A 24,796-nucleotide genomic window follows, 5' to 3' on the forward strand; every position below is an offset into this window, starting at 1 on the left:
GCGCTGTCCATCTTGATGTTTCTGGTAATTAAATTGAGATACCCTCAATTACGACTCAAAAGAGAAGATTGGTAATTCAAAGGCTTTAATTACCAGAGAACCAGACAGCTGCCGAGAAGTGTGCTCACAGCACGCTGCCCACTAAGCATCACCTTATATACAGTTTCCTAGGGGTAGAGCCAGAGGCAGAGTCCCCCAGAGTTCCAAGCCCGGTCTTAAAGGGCCAATGTATTAAAGACAAGGTACAGTTACAGCAGTTATAGCGATACCATTCATCACACCTCCTAACACTGGCATGTCTCAAGGTTAGCGGACACAGCAATGCCAGCAACACCAGTAAGTCGGCCGGGGCCCTCTGGCTCTCGGCCCTCCAGAGGATGACTACCAGGGACATCACAGGCCAAGGGCGTGAGAAGCAGCAGGCAGCGTCCACCTCCGACGTGCATCCTGGGAAGTCACCTTGTGTAGAGGTAGAGCATGGGAGCTTCAGACTGAGGATCACTGAGTGGGCATTGGGGGGGAGGGGCACATTAGCTAGAGACAATGTGGGTTTTAAATGTACATAATGAAAACATGTTACACCTGATACATGCAAAGCCTCTGTCATGTTATTCCTCACAGTGGGCCAGTCTGCACCCCAATCTCACTTGCCCTCTGCTCCCCACACATTCCCTTCCCCCCCCCCCCCCCCCCCCCCCCCCCCGGGCACAGTGGGCCTACAGCAAGAGCCCCTGATGCAGACCACGTGCAGGAGATGGGTGGGAGCGTCCTGTCAGAAGACAGGAGTGAGACAATGGCAGAGACTGAGGAGCACCAGAGCTTACTTCACAGCGGGTTATCATCACTCTCCTGCCTTGTATAATCATAATTATAATAATAATAATCTTTATTAGTGTCACAAGTAGGCTTGCATTAACACGGCAATGAAGTTACTGTGAAAAGCCCCTAGTCGCCACATTCCGGTGCTTGTTCGGGTACACAGAGGGAGAATTCAGAATGTTTGGAGGGGTCCTTTTTTGGATGGCTTTGCTGTTCACTGTTGGGATTAAAAGGGGTGGTAGGGGTGATGGGTCTATGAAGGGATGGATGTTCCCATCTCCCCCTCCTGCTTTGTGGGGCTGTTTGTGTTTAGCATTTGTTTGTTTGCTTTTGGGGGAGGTAATCTGATGTTCAGGAGTCTTTGTTTGGGTGGGGGAGAGTAAGGTCAGCAGGAGCCTTCTTCCTTGATCTGAGGAGTGCGGGGAGGAGGAGGGGAGATCATTGGGAAGAGCCTTTGGGCAGGGGCTGCCATGCTAGCAAGTAATGCTGGTGAACGGAAGTGAGGTGGGGGAAAGGCTGACAGGAGTGGCCGGGGGGGGGGTTGGGGAGGTGGTCGCGACGTGGCAGTGGTAAGAGATGAGATGGTCAGGGGCAGAGAAGAGGGCCATCTGGGATGGGCTAGGTATAGGGTGGAATTAAGGGGCTGGAATTAAGTGGGGAAGATAATGGACGGTAGAGGGAATTAGAGGCGTAAACCTCCAGAAAGGTTGGTAACGTGGAAAGTCCAGGGCCTTAACGGACCGGTTAAAAGATTGCGGGTCTTCGCGCACCTTAGGAGATTGAAAGCACGGGTTGTATTTCTGCAGGAGATGCACCCCCACGTGAAGGAACAGGTTAGGTTAAGGAAAGGGTGGGTCAGCAGGTTTTCCACTCAGGTTTTGATTCAAAATCGAGTGGAGTGGCAATTTTAATGAGCAGAAGAAAATGGGATTTTTTGAGTGCGAAGGAAGTGAGGGATCCAGGTTGGACGTATTTGATTGTGAGTGGGGTATTGGAGGTGCCGCCGGTGGTGTTGGTAAATATGTATGCCCCAAATTGGGATGATGTGGGTTTTATGAGGGATTTGCTGGAAGCGATCCCGGATTTGGCCACGCATCAGTCGATCATGGGAAGAGATTTTAATTGTGGCCTTGAGCCGAGGGTGGATAGGTCGAGCCCCAGGTCGATGGGTAGGGTACGAATGGCAAGGGAGCTGGGTGGATTTATGGAGAGGATGGGTATGGTGAATCCATGGTGTTTTTAGAACCATGGGGGGAAGGGAGTATTCCTTTTTTTCACACGTCTTTAAGGTGTATTTGAGTATTGATTATTCTGTGGTGAGCCGGGAGATTTTGGTTCGGGTGGAGAGGCCGGGGTGAAGGTTTGATTCGGGGTTGTTGGCAGATGGAGGTTTTCATGATAAGGTGCAGGCAGCGATTAAGGAGTATGTAGAGTTGAATCAGAATGTGGAGGTGTTAGCAGCCATTTTTTGGGAAGTGCTGAAGGCAGTGGTCCAGGGAGAAATTATTTTGTTTGCGGATAGGGAAAGGAGAGAGGAATATGACCTCCTAGTGAGCGAGATAATGGAGGTGGACAGGGAGTGTTCAAGGCTGCCCACCACGGAGGAATTGGTGAGGAAGAAAAAGTTGCAGGGGCAATTTGACAGGCTGACAATGAGGAGGGCAGTCGGGAAATGACGTAGGGCAAGAGGGGTGCAATATGAGTACTGGGAAAAGGCGAGCCGCATGCTGGTGCACCAGTGCGGAGACAGGTCGCGTCCAGGGAAATATTGAGGATACGGACTGGGACTGGGGATGTGGTGTCAGAGCCGGGGAAGATAAATGAGGCATTCAGGGAGTATTACCAGGGACTGTTTCCATTTACACCTTCTCTGGACACATCCTTTGTTTCTTACTTGTCCTGTTACTGTTTCATTACTGTCTCCTCCCACAGTCCAGAGATGTGCAGGTTAGGTGGATTAGCTATGCTAAATTGCCCTTAGTGTTCAAAAAGGTAGTGGGGGGGGGGGGGGGGGGGGGCGTTGCTGGGTTACGGGGTTAGGGTGGAGGTGTGGGCTTGGGTAGGGTACTCTTTCTAAGGGTTGGTGCAGACTCGATGGGCTGAATGGCCTCCTTATGCACTGTAAATTCTATCTATTATATCTTTCACTATCTCGTTTTGTCAGCCGGTTAGCTCAGTTGGCTGGACAGCGGATTTGTGATTTAAAAAAATTAATTTATGGAGCTGCACGGTGAGAGTGGTTAGCACTGCTTCCTCACAGCGGCGAGGACCCGGGTTCGATCCTGGCTCAGGGTCACAGTTCATGTGGAGTTTGCTCATTCTCCCTGTGCCTGCGTGGGTCTCAGTCCCACAACCCAAAGATGTGGTTAGGTGGATTGGCTATGCTAAATTGCCCCTTAATTGAAAAAAAATAATTAGGTACTCTAAATTTAGAAAGAAAAAAAGATCATTTATGGGATGTGGGAATTGCTGTTTAGGCCAGCACTTATGGCCCATCCCTAGTTGCCCTCCAGAAGGTGGTGGTGAGTTGCCTTCTTGAACCGCTGCAGTCCCTGAGGTGTAGGTACACCCACTGTGCTGTTAGGGAGTTCCAGGATTTTGTCCCAGCGACAGCAAAGGAACGGCGATATATTTCCAAGTCAGGGTGGTGAGTGACTTGGAGGGGAGCTTCCAGATGGTGAAGTTCCCAGGTACCTGCTGCTCTTGTCCTTTAGATGGTAGTTGTCGTGGGTTTTGAAGGTGCTGTCTAAGGAACCTTGGGGAGTTACTGCAGTATATCTCGTAGATGATACACCTGGCTGCCACTGTTTGTCGATGGTGGAGGGTTTGAATATTTGTGGAAGGAGTAGTAATCAAGCAGGGCTGCTTTGTCTGGATGGTGTCAAGCTTTTTGAGTGTTGTCGGAGCTGCACATCCAGACAAGTGCAGAGTATTCCATTACACTCCTGACTTGTGCCTTATAGATGGTGGACAGGTTTTTTGGAGGGGAGGGGGGTTAGGAGCGGAGTTACTCAACATAGGATTCCTAGCATTTGAACAGCCCTGGTATTAATATGACTAGTCCAGTTCAGTTTCTGATCAATGATAATCCTCAGCATGCTGATCGTGGGGGATTCAGCGATGGTAATGCCATTGAATATCAAGGGCTGATGGTTAAATCTTCTCTTGTAGGAGATGGTCATTGCTTGGTAATGTGCTGCAAATACAATTTGCCACTTGTCAGCCCAAGCCTGGATATTGTCCAGCTCTTGTTGAATTTGGACATGGACTGCTTCACTGTCTGCAGAGTTGCGAGTTGAGTGACCCTCAATGCATCCTTCCATTACTTTGCTGATGATGGGAGTAGACCGATAGGGCGGTAATTGGCTGGTTTGGATTTGTCTTGTTGCCGGGTAGATGCCAGTGTTATAGCTATACCAGAACAGCTTGGCTAGGAGCATGGCAAATTGTGGAATATAGGTGTTGAGTACTAGAGCCGGTATATTGTCAGGGCGGTTGCCTTTGCAATATCCAATGCCTTCAGCCGTTTCTTGTCATCACGTGGAGTGAATCGAATTGGCTGAAGACTGACACCTGTTATGCTGGGGAACATAGTGCAGGAGGCCGTTCGGCCCATCAAGTCTGCTTCGACCCACTTAAGCCCTCACTTCCAGCCTATTCCCCCGAACCCAATAACCCCTCCTAATCTTTTTGGACACTAAGGGCAATTTAGCATGGCCAATCCACCTAACCTGCACATCTTTGGACTGTGGGAGGTAACCCACGCAGACACGGGGAGAACATGCAGACTCCACACAGACAGTGACCGGCGGGGAATCGAACCTGGGACCCTGGTGCTGTGAAGCCATAATGCTAACCACTATGCTCAGGCAGCACGGGTATCCAGAGGATACTGAGATAGATCATTCACTCGGCACTTCTGGCTGAAGATTGTTGCAAATACCTCTGACTTGTCTTTTTCACAGATGTGCTGGGCTCCTCCATCATTGAGGATGGGGATATTTGTGGAGCCTCTTCCCCCTTGTGAGTTGTTTAATTGCCCATCACCATTCATGGCTGGATGTAGCAGGACTGCGGAACTTAGCTGTGGTGTGTTTGTTGTGGAATCACTTAGCTCTGCCTATTACTTGCTGCTTGGCACACAAGTAGTCCTATGTTGTAGCTTCACCAGGTTGACACCTCATTTTTCAGTATGCCTGATGTTGCTCCTGGCATACTCTCCTGCATACTTCATTGAACCAGGAATGATCCCTTGGTTTGGTGGTAATGGTAGGAGATATGCTGGGTTACAAGGTTGCAGATTGGGGTTGAATATAATTCTCTGCTGCTGATAGCCCAGGTCCATGGAGTCTGCACTGACTCTTGGAAAGAGCACCCACTTAAGCCCACGCTTCCACCCTATCCCTGTAGCTCCATCTAAGCTTTTTGGACAAAAAAGGGCAAGTTATCATGACCATTCTGCCTAACCTGCACATCTTTGAACTGTGGGAGGAAACCGGAGCACCCGGCGGAAACCCACGCAGACACGGGGAGAACGTGCAGACCCCACACAGTCAGTGACCCAAGCCAGGGATCAAACCTGGGACCCTGGAACTATGAAGCAACTATGCTAACTACTGTGCTACCGTGCTCTCCTGCACCTCATGGATGCCCAGACTCGAGTTGCTAAATCTGTTTGAAGTCTATACCATTTAGCATGGTGGTAGTGCCACACAACACGACGTGAAGATGGGACTTTGTCTCCCCCAGAACTGTGCATAGTCACTACTAGTTAATTTGTGGTGGGATTTTCAGCGAGTTTTAGTTCCCCACTGCTATCCAATGACACGGTCATTTTTTTGGGCCCGGCCCTGGGGAGCTGAACTCCGAGGTTGGGCTGTCATTTTGAAAGGATGCCCCGATCTCTAAGTGAGCTTATGGGCCCCCCACATACATATCCCACACCTCCCAAGTGAGGGTACCCCATTATGGGGCCCCTCCAAGCCCCCTTAAAGTACACTCCCCTTCCAGGACCCCCACCCGTCAACCCTCCCAGAGACCTCTACGTATCTGCCCTGCACACCCGCACCCTACAAACGCCTCTCCACCCTCCTTTCATGGGCATGGCCCCCCCCATGGACCCTAAGCCTTGGCAGTGCCACCCTGGCAGTGCTCCAGCTAGCTTGGCAGTACCAAGGTACCAGCTGGGCAATGCCAAGGTGTCCACATTCCAGGGGGAGGGCAGCAGGCCACCCTGCACTAACCCTGACCATCCATGGGCCATTGATGGCCTGGGAGATCCCACTGGGTGCCATTCCGCCTGGTCCATGTTCTTGTGGGCCAGTACTGATTGGCGTGCCCGGCTGCGATCTCGCTGGGAAGGCCGGTGAATCGAGCGAGGCAGGAAGATCCTGGGTAGGTAGGTCTCAAGTAGGTTTCCGATCTACTTTTGCGAGTGCTGTTTAGTCTAGCCCCTATTGGACGGAGTTCTGAATCCAATGCTTCGCAGGATTTGAGGGAATCCCGTGAGGTGCAGAGGCTGCAGAGAGGCCTCTCCCAGGATTCACCGGCCGCATTGTGCTTTCGCTCAAGTACAACGAGGCCAGAGAATCGTGCCCATTGTCTGTAAGGCAGGATTCTGTGAGTATGACAATGTCAAGCTGTTCCTAGACTAGTTTGTGAGACAGCTCTCCCAGCTTTGGCACAAGCCCCCAGGGGTTAGTAAGGAATTTGCAGGATCAACAGGGCTGGGTTTGCCGTTGTTGTTTCCGGGGCCTGGATTGATGCTGGGTGGTCCGTCCGGTTTCATTCCTTTTTTGTGCTTTCATGGTGGTTGAATAGAACTGAGTGGCTTGCTCAGCCATTTCAGAGGGCATTTAAGAGTCAACCACATTTCTGTGGGTCTGGAGACACATGGTGGCCAGTCCAGGTAACGTCGTCAGATTTCCTTCCCTAAAGAACATTAGTGAACCAGATGGGACTTTATGACAATGGTTTCATGTTCGTCATTAGAAGTCATTATAAACTACCTGGAATTAAAAGTCGAGTTTAAATTCCACCATCTGTCGTGGTGGGATTCGAACCCAGGACCAGATCATTGTCTTGGGTCTGTGGGTTACTAGTCCAGCGACAATACGGTTACACCACCGGAGCAAGGCCAACGGTACGGGTTCAGTTCCCAAGCAAGGCCAAAAGTACAGGTCAATTCCTGGACCGGCTGAGGTTATTCATGAAGGCCTGTCGTCTCAACCTTGCCCCTCACTTTTCCCTAAATTGGCCACAAGGATTTTTTGTCTCACATTTTTTCATATGTTCCGAAAACCTTTAGTTGCCGATTCAGTGTCCAATACAGGAATTATGCCATGTTCATTCTACAACCAGGATTTTGTTGGATTCTATAATTGCATCTGCTTTGGAGATTCCTGCTCAAATTAACATATCATTGCTAGATTTCTCAGTTGCTTACTTTAAAAATGTTACGGGTGCGATCCTCCAGCCATGCTGCGTCGGAAAAGCAGCGTGCTGTGGCGCAGCGGGGCTGGTGAAAGCTGGGAGACTCCACTCCCGGGATCGACCCAGCTCGCAACGCCTCGCGAGATTCAACGCAATCTCGCAAGATATTGCAAGGGGAATCCCACCCACAATGGGCAGGACCACTTTTTTAAAGCAAATATGCATAGTTGAAGCCTTATTCTAATGTAAAGATTGCCAAAGTATCGGAGGCTATGGGAGTCAAACCCTTTGCCTCGAGGACATCGGGCAAGCGCCATTTGGTACTGGCCCCCCACAAACGGGGACCAGACAGAATGACATTCGTGGCGGTCTCCAAGGGGATCGGAGGCCCCAGCTGCATGCCCTCTGGGCAGGGTGGTGCCCTGGCACCACCTGGGTGCCAGCCTGGTGCTGGCAGCAGCACTGCCAAGGTGTCAAGCTGGCATTTTTTTGCATATTAGGCCGGGGTTGCCTGCCTTGGGGGTAGGGGTGTCGGGGGCCCTCGTTGTGTTCAACCTTCTCCTGACCTGCTTTGCTGCTCCAATACAGGCTCACCTGCTCTAATACAGGCTCACCATGTTCAGGTTGATCAACTCAGTGAGCTGCTCATGAGATTACTTTCCACCTACTGGTTCATTTTAAAATATCCAAATGCTTGCTGGTTTACATTAGCTCCCAGTTTTGCTAAACATTGATTAAAAAAATTCCTGGTCATGGTTTTCAAAGCTCTTCCTATCTATGTGGCTTCCTTTGGCCCTCCAAAATTGTTGCAATCTTCCAATTTTGGCTTCTTGCATATCCCCAATTTCTTCCATTCCACCATTGGCTACCATGCTTTCAATTGTCCAGGTGCTAAGATCTGGACTTCCCTCCCTATACTTATTTGCATCTTCTTTCTCCTTTATGTTGCTCCTTCAAAATTCTCTCTTCTATCTGAATATCTACTGCAGCTCAATGTCACTTTTTTTGATAACTCTCCTGAAGTGGCTTACGAAATGTTATCAAAGTAAGGAGAAATACAAATGTTATTGTAGCTGGATTTACATATTCCAACAAAAAAACACGCAACGTGGTTCTTTTTTAAAAAAGCACCTGCACATTTAAAATTGCCTAATACTTGAAAAAACACAAGCAAAAGTGTTTAATACATTTCCTTTATTATGCAATAATGCACTTGCCCATACACTGATTTCAGAATCAAATACAACCCTGATGAAACTTGCTGTTTTTTCTAAGTTTACTAGTTACTGCAAATGTATAAATGATAACATATACAGGTTTCAATTACTCAAAAAATATAATCTGCAAAAATGCAATACAACAGCGTAATTTTCATTTGTTGCAATTCAGAGATAGTAATTTTTGTTCCCCTCACAGCACAAACTACCCAAAACAGAAAGAAATTCCTGCCTTATTTACAAAGAAGCACCGATCCACAGTGCTGTAATTATTTATTCGGTTCAACTCCCGCTTCTAAATGCACTAAAATCTAGGGTAATTGCCCCTCCCTCCCCCTTATTTCAGTGCTCATACATTTACCACAGTGATACATATAAATGTTGGAAGATTTTTATTAAGTGAAGCATTAATGCACTAAATGTATGCAACAAGCCTGTTAAATGATGGAAAAGGTAGTTTATAGTGTGAAGGAAATATTTTCAGCATTTTACTTGTTTAAAAGTCATTGCGTTGTTCTGATGACTTATTAAAAAGTTGAAGACTATATTGAGGAAAGCATCCTAAACAAAGTATATGGCTGGAATCTGAAGAAACAAGATTCCTACAAGGAAGTATAGAAGGTTTAAATATTTCCTCGGTAATTTTAAATTTGTCTTGGTTCACCAAAAATGGTAGCAGCAAGTCAATGTGCTTTCACTATTTAAAAAGGAATATTTTTGTAAAATATATGCAGACAAGTGCTTTTGAAGGAGTATCCATGCAAATCAAAACCTGAAGAAATTATTGCAGCTAGATTACCTTTGTAACATCGAGACAATTAGAATTCCATGTTGGAGGTAGTAAGGGAACCAACATTCTACAGCATACTCTGCTGACTGCTCACTGCATTGGCACATTTGTACATAATTAAGAGATTACTTGGTAGCTCTCAACTTTAGCCAACTTGTAATGGGTTGATAAAGGATTACTTACATTTGATAAAAACATTAAAGTATCCATCAGTTGAGAAAAATGCCTTGAACATCAGTACTAAAGGAGACCTAACCTTCTGCAACTTAACATAATATCTCTAAGCCACAAAGTCAAAGCACCAGATACAATAAGCCAAGGTGTGGGGCAGGAAAATGGGAAGGAGCTATGATTTATGGCAATATGGAAAATTGTGACTCAAACAAGCTGTGTTGGCCTCTGCTGCCAGCAACTTGTAAGGCTCTACTGAATGTTATGGAGTAAAAGGGTCTTGCAATAACATCTCTATGGCATGTGGAATGTAATTCTTATTACCAGAAAATGAAGGTTCCTAAAATATGCCACTTATTCTAATCCACCATTTAAAAATAAATTACTTGTGCAAACTTTGATTATATAATACTGAGCATAAGTACAAATTCTTTTGCTCTTAAGATTGAGCAGCCAGCCATTCATATTTTTCTCTACAGTGTTCTGAAGCTGCAGGAGCGCCTCAGGTCTGAAACTATGGCAAATTCTAGTCTTGCTAAAATGATCTGCTGAGTGTTTCCTGTATTTATGCAAGATAATATTGACTGTTTTAAACATATTATCATGATGCAGAGCAGCTCAGCCTCCATAGGTTGATCTTGTAATTATTTCATGGTATATTTCACCATACTCCAACAGGGCAATATAAAGTGGGACTCTGTCACTATAGACCATTCTATAACATGAAGTACACTTTGCAGGAGGTATGACAGATAAAGACCCATCAAGTACCTGGCATACATAGTCTTGATTCAAATAAGGGGTGTTCCTCCACTTTTTCTGTCTTTCTATCACAGCTCCTTCCGCCTACCTCTTCAAATAGTTAGTTCAGTGCAAAAAAAGTGAAGCAAACACAACAGTCCTCTCATTAAATAAACCAAAGATTCTGGCTGTGAGTTACATCAATTTGAGCTGTATCATTGATTATGAAAATTATTCAACGACTTTATCAAAGCTATCTAGAGAAGAAAGCAATAGTACACAATTATTTCATATATTAAAAACTGGTACACTTGAACAAATCATTTTCTACATGAATGCCATCTCTTGAATTATTCAAATGCATTAGAACAAAAATATTGCAGCTTAATTTCTTTTTAGAAAGGATGATTTCCCTGCATATCTAGTTCAGCCTAAGGTGGTGTACAAATCAATGAGTTATTTTGCATTCCTGGTATTTTATAAATCTGCCCAAATATAACAATCAGGCTACTGTCCAAAGCTTGAAATATTTGATGAGGGTGCTCTGAGAGTAAATGAGGTGGATTTTAATTCTGGAGCTAATTTTTGTTTTCTTTAAAAAAGGTACTTCAAAACATCAACTTCAAACTTTGTACATATAGATGAAACCAGAGAAAATATAGGTCGTTGGCACTAAATAAGTGTACATTTTGTCCCGTTTCCCTTCTTTTCACAAAACTCACCTTAAACTGAACTAAAAAGGTCGATTCTAAACTGTGTCAAAAAGGTGGAAGAGAAAATTCCTGGAGCAACAAATCAACAGGCAAACCAAACAAACCTCATCAGCCCTAATGATATTTAATTGCCTCTGATGGAGCAAAGACTTCAGAGCCTGCAATGTAGTTATAAAATATTTAATTTAGATGGGAAAACCTGTCAAAAAAAAATACTTAAAAAATAAATAGTAAAGGAGAAATGTAGTTTTTCTGATTTGTTAAAATATTAAAAAATGTACATTAAAATTAACAGACAAATTTGTACAAGTCTTCTTGGGTTACTGTAGCAAGTTAAAGAGGAAGAGTTGTGCTATATGTACACTGAAATTCACATATTTTAACAGATTTGTATTTGGAAATTAACCAGCCACATATGGCCAATTTTGTGTTGGCAGAAATTTATATAACATTCACAGTCCAACCTACATCATCAACAATCTTCAGAACAGATTTTTCATCTTCGATGTAAAGCACCAAATAGTGCAATTTGGAGCAGAGATTACTATTGCAAGTTTGAAAATCTCATTAAGGGCTAAGGGCAGACAAACCTCAAAATGTATGTGGTTAAAATTGTATCGGTTGTCAGGTTTAAATTCTTTGGGGGGAAAAGAGTGAAAGATAACTTTCTAAAAGTTAGTTACTTTTAGTTAGTTACTCACTAACCACCCATTAAAGTTGGTGGTTGAATTGCTGATCCCAGTCCAGAGGACAAGGACATTGGTTCTTCTGAAATTTATTAGCTCACAGAATGATCAGGATTTTAAAAAATGTGTAGAAGAGTCCTATAAAAATGAAACTAAATACATCCCCAGAGACTTACAGATCAATATCAAAGTGTGCTACGTTATAATGTGTGATGCAATGATCATTTGCATTTAACACCCACGTTGTGAGCTTTGACCTCATTCTTCCTACGGTTCTAACTTTTTTCATATAATGCACCTTGATACAACACATAGCTACTATATCAGCACCTGTGATTACGTGGTCTGCCTTTGGTGGGTCAACTCTCACGACACATTTCTGCATGTCCAGTGCTTGGTGACCATTGATACATTGTCCTTTTAGTAATATATTTGGTTTGCAAAACAGTCTCAAAATCAAACCTACACTAAAAATTATTTGCAAACGTAGCTAGTCAAACTGTGCAATAGTACCAAGAACGTGCTGTAGAGTGTGTGTGTGTGTGTGTTTGGAGAGGGGGGGGGGGGGGGGAAGTAAGGGCTTTTGGGAATTAAAACCTTTTAGCAACTTAACAGCTGGTCAGTAGAAAAGTAGGTTCAGATTTTATGGGCACCTTCAGCTTAGTTAGTGGGATGTACAAAATGAGGAAATCAACTTTTATCATAGAAACCATGACTCACTAAAGCCATAACATTAACTTTTTTTGAGTATCTGATATCTGGAGGAAAAGTATACACGCACAGAAATAGATGCGGAACTTATGCTCAATTGCTTCATATGTACATGCTGCTTTCAACAGATGTTCCTAGTTGCATCAGAGCTATAGTATTCTATAACATGTTGCCAGCAAGCAAAGCAATTGCATCTCTCCCAGATCATGCTAAACCTTTTTCGGTGTGGTAAGTTTAGCTGCAATCAGACCAGGTTATCTCTAATTAAACTGTATCCGAGATCCATCATTCAGTGGTTTAAATAGAATTTAAATACTTCACCTAACCTTAACCAGCTTGCTCCAATTCGATAATCGTCAATTTCTCCAATCTAAACATTAATAATGGAACAGATTGGTGACTACAACTTTAAAAAGAAATACTAGCTGCTTCATGATTTGAAATTGTCCACAATAACCATCCCCAAAACACAAGTATTAAACCTTGTTTCCAAAAATACTCTATCTTTTCTTTACACGCATTGTGAAAAATGAATTCACGTTCTGTACAGCAAAGCATGATGATAACCCAGTAACTGTTGCCAGACAAAAACATGTAACACAATGCACCCAGTTATAATGGAATGAAATCCTTCGGAAATGGTCAAAAAGATCAGAAAGTAACAGGACTGTAAGTAGCAACTTTTGTTTTAGAAATTTTTAATTAAAATACTCATCTGGCAGTAAGCTGAAGGTTAAAACCCAAGATAGAATCTCCAAATAGTTTTAAGAATTTGTCTGAACCTAGCTGGGCTACCATCTTGCAATTCCGTTTCAGTTCAATTGTTAATATTTATTGGTAACGTCTTGTTCATTCATTTTCCTGTTGTTAGAATCAGGAGTACTTTCAGTTATGTTCAGTAGAGAGAAGAGAAGAAACTGCACTGAACAGGACAATAAATATCAACATTTATTTAAGCCTGTTCAGTGGATCAATGACCACTCAAAATAGATTGGCCTGCATTCTACTCAACATTTTCCCATATCAAACAGATTTTGCATTGGATTGGAAAGTTAGATTGGGAATTGGTAATATAATGCAAGTTCAGTAACAGTTTAAAATGATGAATAAGCCTTGTTCGTGGTCTATGTTCACCAGCCTTCATCCAGGTATTTGGTGCTTACTGAACTTTGTGTTGATGCAGTTCCGCTGTCTTTACATGAACTGCAACTGAGAGAATGGAGAAGGATATTAGTTCAAAGTACTTCCGAGGGGGAAAAGGAACATATGAATATAGCGAATTGTTTCTACCTTTGTCAGTGGACAAAAAAACTCATATAAAATTAATAGTTTAAGTGCAATGTTTACCTGAGCTCCATTAACTGGTGCAAAAGGGTTGGTTGCCCTCATTACAGGCTGAGGATACATCAGTGGGTGCTGTGTTACCACAGGCATTGTTCCCCCTGTAGGTACCTGAGAGTGATATTAATAAGCCAAAATTTAACCAATAACAACCTAAACTGCTGATAACACATCCATGCAACTTTTACACAGAGAATAATGTGGTTCCAAGGAGTGCAAATGATTTCTATATTGCGCTGTGACTGGATGGGAATAAATATACAGTGACTTCTGGTTCTGCCAATATTCTTTTACACAAGCCTACAAAACAAGTGCAACAGTGCCAAGAGTTAGTGAAAGTTCAACAGAGTTTGTTTAGTTGGTTCTGAGAATTGTCTTATACAGTAATAGCATTGAGGAAAAGGGCCAAAGTTACTGCATGCACAAAGAGCCCAGAGTGCTTGCTTGATATGACTGCTGCACTGCTTGAACAAATCTAGCCAATATTGTTAAAAGGAGATTACAGGAACTGTCCAAAGAACAAAGAAAATTACAGCACAGGAATAAGCCCTTCGGCCCTCCCAGCCTGCGCCGATCCAGATCCTTTATCTAAACCTATCGCCTATTTTCCAAGGATCTACTTCCCTCTGTTCCACGCCTGTTCATATATCTGTCTAGATGCATCTTAAATGATGCTATCTACCACCTCCGCTGGCAAAGCATTCCAGGCACCCACCACCTTCTGCGTAAAAAACTTCCCACGCACATCTCCCTTAAACTTTCCCCCTCTCACCTTGAAATCGTGACCCCTTGTAATTGACACCCCCACTCTTGGAAAAAGCTTGTTGCTATCACCCTGTCCATACCTCTCATAATTTTGTAGACCTCAATCAGGTCCCCCCTCAACCTCTGTCTTTCCAATGAAAACAATCCTAATATACTCAACCTTTCTTCATAGCTAGCACCCTCCATGCCAGGCAACATCCTGGTGAACCTCCTCTGCACCCTCTCCAAAGCATCCACATCCTTCTGGTAATGTGGCGACCAGAACTGCACGTAGTATTCCAAATGTGGCCTAACCAAAGTCATATACAACTGTAACATGACCTGCCAACTCTTGTACTCAATACCCCATCCGATGAAGGCAAGCATGCTGTATGCCTTCTTGACCACTATCGACCTGCGTTGCCAACTTCAGGGTACAATGGACCTGAATTCCCAGATCTCTCTGCACATCAATTTTCCTCAGGACTCTTCCATTGACCATATAGTCCGCTCTCGAATTAGACCTTCTAATTATCTATTATCTAATAGGTCTAAGGATCTATTATCCTTAATTTAATCCTTAGGAACAGGGTTAAATCTGCTAAGAGTAATTCTATTTTCTTATAAGTGCAGTTTAGAGAGGAAGTATTAGGTTCAAAGAATAGGCATACAAATTAGCAAGAAAAAGCAAGAGATCGGAGGATTGAGAACAGTTTAAAATTTGAGTATAGGAATAGGGCTGTTTGACTGTAATTGTATAGGACATTGGTGAGGCCAGACCAGGAGTAGCATGTGCACTTTATAGGTGTCCTTATCTGAGGAAGGATGTTTTTGTGATGGAGGGAGTGCAGCAAACTTTTACTAAGCTGATTCCTGGGATGGCGGGACCTTCATATGAGGAGAGACTAAGTTGGTTAGGATTATATTCATTTGAGGATAAGCGAGAGGGGCTCTCATAGAAACTTATAAAATTCTAACAAGATTATACAGGGTAGATTCAGAAAGAAAGTTCCCGATGGTGGGGGAATCCAAAACCAGGGCTCATAGTTTGAGGATAAGGGGTAAACCTTTTATGAATGAGGTGAGGAGAAATGTCTCCACCCAGAGAGTGGTGAATCTGTGGAATTCACAGCCACAAAAACCAGCTGAAATTTGAAGGAATTACATATAGCTCTTGGGGCTAAAGGGATATGGGGTTGGGGGAAGAATGCAGGGATCAGGGTATTGATCATAATGAATGATGGAGCAGGCTCTCCTCCTGCTCTATTTTCTATGTATGTTTCTAGGAAGTGGGGAACTGCTGAAAGGAGAGCAAAAGATAACTCTGACTGAATTCAGGACGTGGTCCCGAGCAATATAACTCTCCTTGTGAAGTCTATGTATACACATTTATAACCATAATATATGGGATAATCCAAATATTTCCCCCCAAAAGTTACTGCATATATATCCAATAGGTCAAATCAAAGGCTCCACAATGGCTTAATGAGTAAATTCATGGCAAAGTGCAATACCAAGCTATAAGGATTATGGAGGTCCCAGGTAGTGTCTGACTTCAGCCACGGTGCACTGTTAGCCTCAAAGTCCTTCCAGAATTGATGAGGGGACGATGACCACAGTAGAATAATAATTTAAAAAGTGTTCCTCACTTCTCATTTACATCTGTTATTCTTTGCTAGTAAATCTGCGTTTGAAGCCAAGGAATAAACAGAATCAAATATGGCTGATGATAAAACTCGCGGGCTATACTAAAGCATCTTCAGAACAGGAGGGAGTAAGTGGAAAGGAATTCTAAAAATTAGGTACTCACCATTCCATATACAGGCACTTGAGATGTTGACACTGGGAAAGTCACCGGTGCTGGCACCTGCTTTGCAATAAAATTATTTACTAAAAGATCACAAAGACGTTTGTACTATAGTGAAAGGTTTTTTTAAGAAAATACATTTCATTGATGCCTCTACAAGTGGCTAAGAATAAAGGCTAATTATAAAGTAGGCTTTTCTTCGATAAGCCTTTCTATCAGTTGCACAAGATAGGTTGTAGTCTAGGATAGAAGACACATTGCACAAACAATAACTAAGATCCCATTTTACTCAAAATACTGCAGATGCTGGGGATTTGAAACAAATTCAAGTTGTGCTGGCAGCATCCGTGGAGAGAGAAATAACAGGGGGTAGGGAGCAGGAGAAATGATGGCAGTGTGGATGTTATACGGGTAAGCAGGAAGTTTAGGCACCATTTTGAACTGGGCGAGATGTTCATGTGGATGCCCATCTGCATTAACCACAGATTCACATTGGCAGGGGTGGACGCTACTTTTGGGGGTGTGTGTGTCTGTGTGGGGGAAGAGAAAGAGAGGAGATGGAGGGATGCTGACTGTAGAGGACATGATCTCATAGTTAGGGATCCTCTCGGAAGGAGCGATCACAATATGGTGGAATTTAAAATACAGATGGAGGGTGAGAAAGTAAAATCAAATACTAGTGTTTTGTGTTTAAACAAAGGAGATTACAAGGGGATGAGAGAAGAACTAGCTAAGGTAGACTCGGAGCTAAGACTTTATGGTGGAACAGTTGAGGAACAGTGGAGAACCTTCCAAGCGATTTTTCACAGTGCTCAGCAAAGGTTTATACCAACAAAAAGGAAGGACGGAAGAAAGAGGGAAAATCGACCGTGGATATCTAAGGAAATAAGGGAGAGTATCAAATTGAAGGAAAAAGCTTATAAAGTGGCAAAGATTGCTGGGAGATTAGAGGACTGGGAAATCTTTAGGGGGCAACAGAAAGCTACTAAAAAAGCTATAAAGAAGAGTAAGATAGAGTATGAGAGTAAACTTGCTCAGAATATAAAAACAGACAGTAAAAGTTTTTACAAATATATAAGACAAAAAAGAGTGGCTAAGGTAAATATTGGTCCTTTAGATGATGAGAAGGGAGTTTTAATAATGGGAGATGAGGAAATGGCTGAAGAACTGAACAGGTTTTTTGTGTCGGTCTTCACAGTGGAAGACACAAATAACATGCCAGCGACTGATAGAAATGAGGCTATGACAGGTGAGGACCTTGAGAGGATTGTTATCACTAAGGAGGGAGTGATGGGCAAGCTAATGGGGCTAAAGGTAGACAAGTCTCCTGGCCCTGATGGAATGCATCCCAGAGTGCTAAAAGAGATGGCTAGGGAAATTGCAGATGCACTAGTGATAATTTACTGAAATTCACTAGACTCTGGGGTGGTCCCGGTGGATTGGAAATTAGCAAACGTGACGCCACTGTTTAAAAAAGGAGGTAGGCAGAAAGCAGGAAATTATAGGCCAGTGAGCTTAACTTCGGTAGTAGGGAAGATTTGGGGGCAGCACGGTAGCATGGTGATTAGCATAAATGCTTCACAGCTCCAGGGTCCCAGGTTCGATTCCCGGCTGGGTCACTGTCTGTGCAGAGTCTGCACGTCCTCCCCGTGTGTGCGTGGGTTTCCTCCCACAGTCCAAAGATGTGCGGGTTAGGTGGATTGGCCATGCTAAATTGCCTGTAGTGTCCTAAAAAGTAAGGTTAAGGGGGGGGGTTGTTGGATTACGGGTATAGGGTGGATATGTGGGTTTGAGTAGGGTGATCATGGCTCGGCACAACATCGAGGGCCGAAGGGCCTGTTCTGTGCTGTACTGTTCTATGTTCTTCTATGCTGGAATCTATCATCAAGGAAGAAATTGCGAGGCATCTGGATAGAAATTGTCCCATTGGGCAGACGCAGCATGGGTTTGTAAAAGGCAGGTCATGCCTAACTAATTTAGTAGAATTTTTTGAGGACATTACCAGTGCAGTAGATAACGGGGAGCCGATGGATGTGGTATATCTGGATTTCCAGAAAGCCTTTGACAAGGTGCCACACAAAAGGTTGCTGCATAAGATAAAGATGCATGGCATTAAGGGTAAAGTAGTAGCATGGATAGAGGATTGGTTAATGAATAGAAAGCAAAGAGTTGGGATAAATGGGTGTTTCTCTGGTTGGCAATCAGTAGCTAGTGGTGTCCCTCAGGGATCCGTGTTGGGCCCACAATTGTTCACAATTTACATAGATGATTTGGAGTTGGGGACCAAGGGCAATGTGTCCAAGTTTGCAGATGACACTAAGATGAGTGGTAAAGCGAAAAGTGCAGAGGATACTGGAAGTCTGCAGAGGGATTTGGATAGGTTAAGTGAATGGGCTCGGGTCTGGCAGATGGAATACAATGTTGACAAATGTGAGGTTATCCATTTTGGTAGGAATAACAGCAAACGGGATTATTATTTAAACAATAAAATATTAAAGCATGCTGCTGTTCAGAGAGACTTGGGTGTGCTAGTGCATGAGTCACAGAAGGTTGGTTTACAAGTGCAACAGGTGATTAAGAAGGCAAATGGAATTTTGTCCTTCATTGCTAGAGGGATGGAGTTTAAGACTAGGGAGGTTATGTTGCAATTGTATAAGGTGTTAGTGCGGCCACACCTGGAGTATTGCGTTCAGTTTTGGTCTCCTTACTTGAGAAAGGACGTACTGGCGCTGGAGGGTGTGCAGAGGAGATTCACTAGGTTAATCCCAGAGCTGAAGGGGTTGGATTATGAGGAGAGGTTGAGTAGACTGGGACTGTACTCGTTGGAATTTAGAAGGATGAGGGGGGATCTTATAGAAACATTTAAAATTATGAAGGGAATAGATAGGATAGATGCGGGCAGGTTGTTTCCATTGGCGGGTGACAGCAGAACTAGGGGACATAGCCTCAAAATAAGGGGAAGTAGATTTAGGACTGAGTTTAGGAGGAACTTCTTCACCCAAAGGGTTGTGAATCTATGGAATTCCTTGCCCAGTGAAGCAGTTGAGGCTCCTTCATTACATGTTTTTAAGGTAAAGATAGATAGTTTTTTGAAGAATTAAGGGTTATGGTGTTCGGGCCGGAAAGTGGAACTAGTCCACAAAAGATCAGCCATGATCTAATTGAATGGCGGAGCAGGCTCGAGGGGCCAGATGGCCTACTCCTGCTCCTAGTTCTTATGTATGGGGACGACAGACTTTCAACCTGGGGGAATGCAGGGAGGAGCACCAACTCTCGATAGGGATCGAGCTCAGATATCTGCAGCTGCATAACGTTCTCTGCAATGAGACAAAAATGTTCCAGAGAGACCCACGCATACATTCCTGGACACGAAGGTAGGGCTGGACTGGTTGTGGGACGACAAATGCAGTGACATAAACAGGAGTCAACTCCACCTCTTCCTGTGCCAGGCTAAGCCTGGCAGTTCAAGGTAGCGTAGAGAGGACACCTTATCATCAGTAATGGGTTCTTCCCGGAGGTGGAGGACAAGTGCGAGAGGAGCCCCGGGGGGGGGGGGGGGGGGGGGGGGGGGGGGGGATCTCTGGACAGGTAAAGAAGCAGACACCCTTGCCTTCGCCTCACTGGTGGCCAGACGGAGACTTCTGCTAGGGTAGAACCACCTCGGGCTTCAGAATGGCTCTCAGATCTGTCGGAATTCCTGAGGCTAGAAAAGGACACCCCTACCACCAAGTGACAGGGGCCCCAGCGGAACCCGACGAACTGTGTTAAAAATCATACACAGATGTAAAAATATAAGTATCACCCAGCAATAGAGCCCAGTCACAGCTATGGTGACAGTGAGGGGCTCAAGGCTGGTTGTTCCTACCCATGTACAATTTTCTTCTTTGTCGTTGCGTGATACTCTATACGTGAAACCCAGCTCCATTTCTTTTCTTTTTTATTCTACAATGGTTACTTGAAACACCAAAAAAAAATTTCGAAAAAAAAAAGCAGGAAGGTGAAGGTGAACTTTTTATGTTTCCCTCTGCCAAAAACACACCCAGCAGAAACAATAAAATGCAGTCCACGGTTTCTAACAATTCTTTCTCAGGCTGGATTACTTAAAAACTGAAACCCTCGAAAAGGCAAAGAGACTGCCAGGCGGTTACAAAATCATCTTCTTGAGAGAATTGGAGTGGCAAAAGCAATAAAAAAAAAAATAAAAAACTGCTTTACAGGTTTCTTAAAATAGGGGAATAATTTTACACCTGAAGTGGTTGTAACAATCCCTTTTTACTGTTTTTGGTAGCATGTCTCATCTTAAAATTGAGCTAAGTACTTCCAAAATTTAATTTATAAATACCTATCACATCAGTTGTAATCTCAAAAAGCAGAATTGACAAATGAATGGGGAGGGGGAGGGCATGGTAGCACAATGGTTATCACTGTTGCTTCACAGCACCAGGGACCCGACTTCCGATTTGGCATGAATCCGGTGGCCGCCACAATTTTGGTGCCAAAACCGACTATCCACCCAATCATGTTTCCTGATTCCGACATCATCCCATGTCTTTAGGCACCATCTTGCATTGCGTAGAATGATGCAAATAGAGATTGCTAGTGTTCTGAAGTACCAGTTATAAATTACAACAGGAAACATGCACTTTCTTGATTCATAGAACATTAAGTAGCTGTCAAAATCTCAGTTCATGGAACCTACATTATGAAGTTCTAAACATACCATTGGTGGGATGTTCATTGGCACTGAACTCCAGGATGTTGACGTGGTGGTCTTCGGCTGCCAGTTTGTTCCTCCCGTCAATTTCCTTTCCCCACTCTGGGTCCATTGCTGATCCCTTATAAGGCACAATAAAATATAAAGTTCATCTCTTGGAGAAAAAGAAACAAGAGGTAGTTTTCACTTCAATCAGTAATTGACATCACAATATTTATTGCATCCTTCAGTCCTGGAATGGAATTTTAATTGTAGCTGGCAGTTGCTACAGTTCACGTTACACCATTTCCTGTTGTGGGCACTTTTTAGTTAAGGAATTGAAGGGCCCTCTCCAGCAAACATGCTGGAGAAGCGAGATGGATTAATGGTTTTAAAGGGAAAAAACAGTTGCAGGAAAAACAGGGTTTAATGTAGACTATTTGAACCGCTTTTGGTTTATGCAGGTGCAGGACTTTGCTAGAAAGGTTTCTCCGACCTTCCCAATAGCACCTGCCTCCGTTGTTGGAGGTGCTGTCGGTAATGGGGTTGGAGTCGTCTCGGCGATTTGTGGGGGGATTTTGGAGGAGGATAAAAGTGATGGCAATGGAGGAGAGGGACTGTGCTGCGAGGTGCTGCAGAGGGTGAATGTCTCAACCTCGTCTGCGAGGCTGGGGTTGATACAGTTGAAGGTGGTGCATAGGGTGCATTTGATGAAGCCAAGCATGAGCCGGCTGTTTGACGGGGTAGAGGATACTTGCAATTGTGTGGGAAGGGCCCAGCTAATTATGTGCACATGTTCTAGTCCTGCCCAAAGTTGGGAAATTTTGGGGGTCATTTTTCAGTACCCATGTTGGTGATCCTGCATGTGGATTTGGAGCCAGGTCCCCTGTGGGCCATAGGGTGTTGGACCTGCTGGAGTTGCAGACAGGAGCGGGGGAAGATGTTTTAGCCATTGCCTCGTTGGTCGCTCGCAAGTGGGTTCTGTTGGGGTGGAGGTCAGCTTCTCTATTGCTGGGTTATCTAATGAAGTTCTTACATCTTGAGGTGATTTGCCCTCGGGTGGGGGAGGGGGAGAAGAGGAGGAAACTGTTGGGCGGGCGAGGGTTGATGCAGGGTTTACTGTATTTGGGGTGTAATGTTTTTGTTTACTTTTGTAAAACATCAAAGTGCTAAAAAATTGAATAAACATTTTTCAAAATGTTGTTATTCGTGCACTCTGGAGGCAGTTACAGGAGGCACACTGTCTTTGCCAATGGCCCTCACGTGATTATTTGGATTAAGCGGTAAACTAAGCCTGGTTAATGGCACTGGACTTGGGTAACTAGATCAAGGTGACTTGTGTAATGCAAACTGCCCTGTGTTTATTCTTCTTCCAGGCTTACTCTGGAGATGTTCGTTGGTGATTGCATAGTGCCAATTTCTTTGCAACTCCACAGATAATGAAGTAGTCCATGTCCACATGCGTCAAGACAAGGATTGAAAATGCAAGTAATATTCATGCCACACAAGAACCAGACAATGAACATCTCCAACAAGAGTGTACTTAATCATCTCATGACATTCAAAGGTATTATTACTGAACCCCTGCCAACATCCTGGGAGTCACCATTGGTTAGAAACTTAACCGGACCAACTTCACAAATACCATGACTACGAAACAGGTCAGAGACTGGGAATTCTGCAGCAAGTAACTCACCTCTTGCTCCCAAAAACCTGTCTATTATTTACGATGCACAGCAGGAGACTGTGACTGGTCCCCTGCTGCCTGGATGAGTGAAGTTCTAACAGCACTCGAAGCCTGTCACCATCCAAGTCACAGCCCATCCACCACCTTAAACATTCATTATAACTGGCTACAGTGGATCAGTGTACGCCATGTACACAATGCACTGCAACAACTAGCTAAGGATTCTTCAAACCTTTCAAACCTGCACCCACAAGAATAAAAGTGGCAGGCAGGGCAACACGGTGGCATAGTGGATTAGCCCTGCTACCTCCTGGCGTTGAGGTCCCAGGTTCGATCACGGCTCTGGGTCACTGTCAGTGTGGAGTTTGCACATTCTCCCAGTGTTTGCGTAGGTCTCGCCCCCACAACCCAAAGATGTGCAGGCTAGGTGGATTGGCCACGCTAAATTGCCCCTTAATTGGAAAAAAATAAATTGGATACTCTAAATTGATTTTTTTTTCTTTCTTTTAAGTGGCAGGCACACGGGAACACCATCACCTTCATGTCCCCATAAAGCCACAAACATTATCACTTCAAAATATATTGCTATTTCTTCATGTGCAGGGTTAAAATTCTTGAACTCCTTTCCCAACAGTACCATAAGGACTGCAAAAGCTCAAGAAGGTGGTTCACCTTCAAGAACATTTAAGAATTGACAATAAATAATTATCTTGCTAGCTATTTCCACATCCCAAAATGAATACAAGAACCTGAATCAGACAGCGTTGCAGCCAGGTTCACTGGTGGTTAGAACCAGGAGGGGTAAATGTGCCAGTAAAAACTGGAATCCCTCAAATACATGTATAGTACACAAATGCACCCATTCCCAAGTTTTGACACATGTCAGATTCCCACTGACCCAACAAAACGTCTTTATGAGTAGAGATATTGCTCCAAGAGGGTAACTGTTCATTTTTCTACTTTGATGTTCTTGGGTGTGTTTGACTCCAAAATCAAAACAGCTACTTAACATGAGGTGAGACCTGGATAACCATGTTTCTACAAATGGAAAATACATTTGGCATCCAAACATTTGTATAGATCGAAGAGGTTGAATACTTTACAATAAGCAAGGCAGTGGACCCACCGAAAAGTGGGGACCTAGGATATTAGAAATAGGGAAGGGAGTAGTTCACAAAATGAGAGAGCAAATGGTGTAAGATAGAATCGAGCATTATTGCAGGTCACAATATCTTGGAAGATGTGTAGGCAGGTTCTATTTTATAAAGTAGCAAGCTTTTCACCATCACAAAATACCCAACTGGTTCAGTTTCTATTATGGGATAACAACAGTCACGATAGAAATTAGATTAAAAGATTTGCTTGGCAGGTCTAATTGGAGCTCTGGTTCCTCCTGTTATCCCTTTTTCACTTGTTCCTTTCAAGTTTTAATTCCATTGATTGAACCAGTAGTGTTAAATATTTAGGTCCTTACCTTTTCATTGGGGTTCCTCCAAAACTCAAATCTGTGAAAAGAGGAAAAAGTCACGAGAGTATTAATTGTGCACTCAGATCAGCAACATCAAATAGAGGCAGGAATCCGTCATGTTTGTCGCCATTAGACCAGTGACTATGCTTCACAAGTATTTCATTGACCGTAACTTCATTGGGACATCCCGAGAAGACACTATATAAGTTCTTTGTCAAATTGGATATTGCTGGCTAACTCATTGGGAGTTATGATTAAGTTAATATATGAAATCATGTAGCATTTAAATGTTTGTTGTTTGAAGCTATTCTCCAGTCCACAATTTAGAAACATACTTGTCGAGATACTTGAATACAAGGTTCAGCAAAAACTTCTCAGCAATGTTCCCTCTCAATTTTCTTTGTACCGGGCAGGCTACAAACACCTTGGACGATGGGAAGTTTACAATTAAGTCATGACTTACATTAATGACTAACTAAGTTGAGAATAACTCAATTTGTTTTGATGGCCGATATATTCCAGATTGTTGCATGGTCGCACATGCAGGCATCTTAAAGTGAATACAGAGTTTCATTTTTTGCCACAGAGAAACTGGAAGGAGATTCAATAGTAATTGCCAAAAAAGACCAGAAAATACTCGGAGCTAAGGGGCATTAATAGAGAAGCCAGACTAATTGGGTATTTCTACCAAAAGTGTTGGACATAGTCATGATGGACCAATTATTTTTCCATTTGTTCATGAGATGTGGGCGTCACTGGCTAGGCCAGCATCTGTT

At 43.7% G+C, this 24,796-nt stretch overlaps 1 protein-coding gene across 12 annotated transcripts in view; it reads right to left on the reverse strand.

Moving 5' to 3' along the window:
* Positions 1 to 8,427: 8,427 nt before the first annotated feature.
* si:ch211-200p22.4 (phosphatidylinositol-binding clathrin assembly protein) overlaps positions 8,428 to 24,796 on the reverse strand; it is a 176,464-nt gene continuing 160,095 nt past the window's right edge. For 9 of the 12 annotated variants that reach the window (XM_038775660.1, XM_038775658.1, XM_038775661.1 and 6 more), the window contains 5 exons: positions 24,027 to 24,057; positions 20,893 to 21,007; positions 16,176 to 16,235; positions 13,628 to 13,732; positions 8,428 to 13,489 (listed from right to left, as the gene is read on the reverse strand). In XM_038775660.1, coding sequence (XP_038631588.1) covers positions 13,475 to 13,489; positions 13,628 to 13,732; positions 16,176 to 16,235; positions 20,893 to 21,007; positions 24,027 to 24,057 — 326 coding nt within the window. In that variant the 3' untranslated portion in view covers positions 8,428 to 13,474. The remainder of the gene's footprint in view (positions 13,490 to 13,627; positions 13,733 to 16,175; positions 16,236 to 20,892; positions 21,008 to 24,026; positions 24,058 to 24,796) is intronic. The other 3 variants (XM_038775654.1, XM_038775662.1, XM_038775664.1) reach the window with 2 other exon arrangements.

This window comes from Scyliorhinus canicula, chromosome 17, assembly GCF_902713615.1.
Source record: "Scyliorhinus canicula chromosome 17, sScyCan1.1, whole genome shotgun sequence".
In the NCBI taxonomy this organism is placed as follows: domain Eukaryota; kingdom Metazoa; phylum Chordata; class Chondrichthyes; order Carcharhiniformes; family Scyliorhinidae; genus Scyliorhinus; species Scyliorhinus canicula.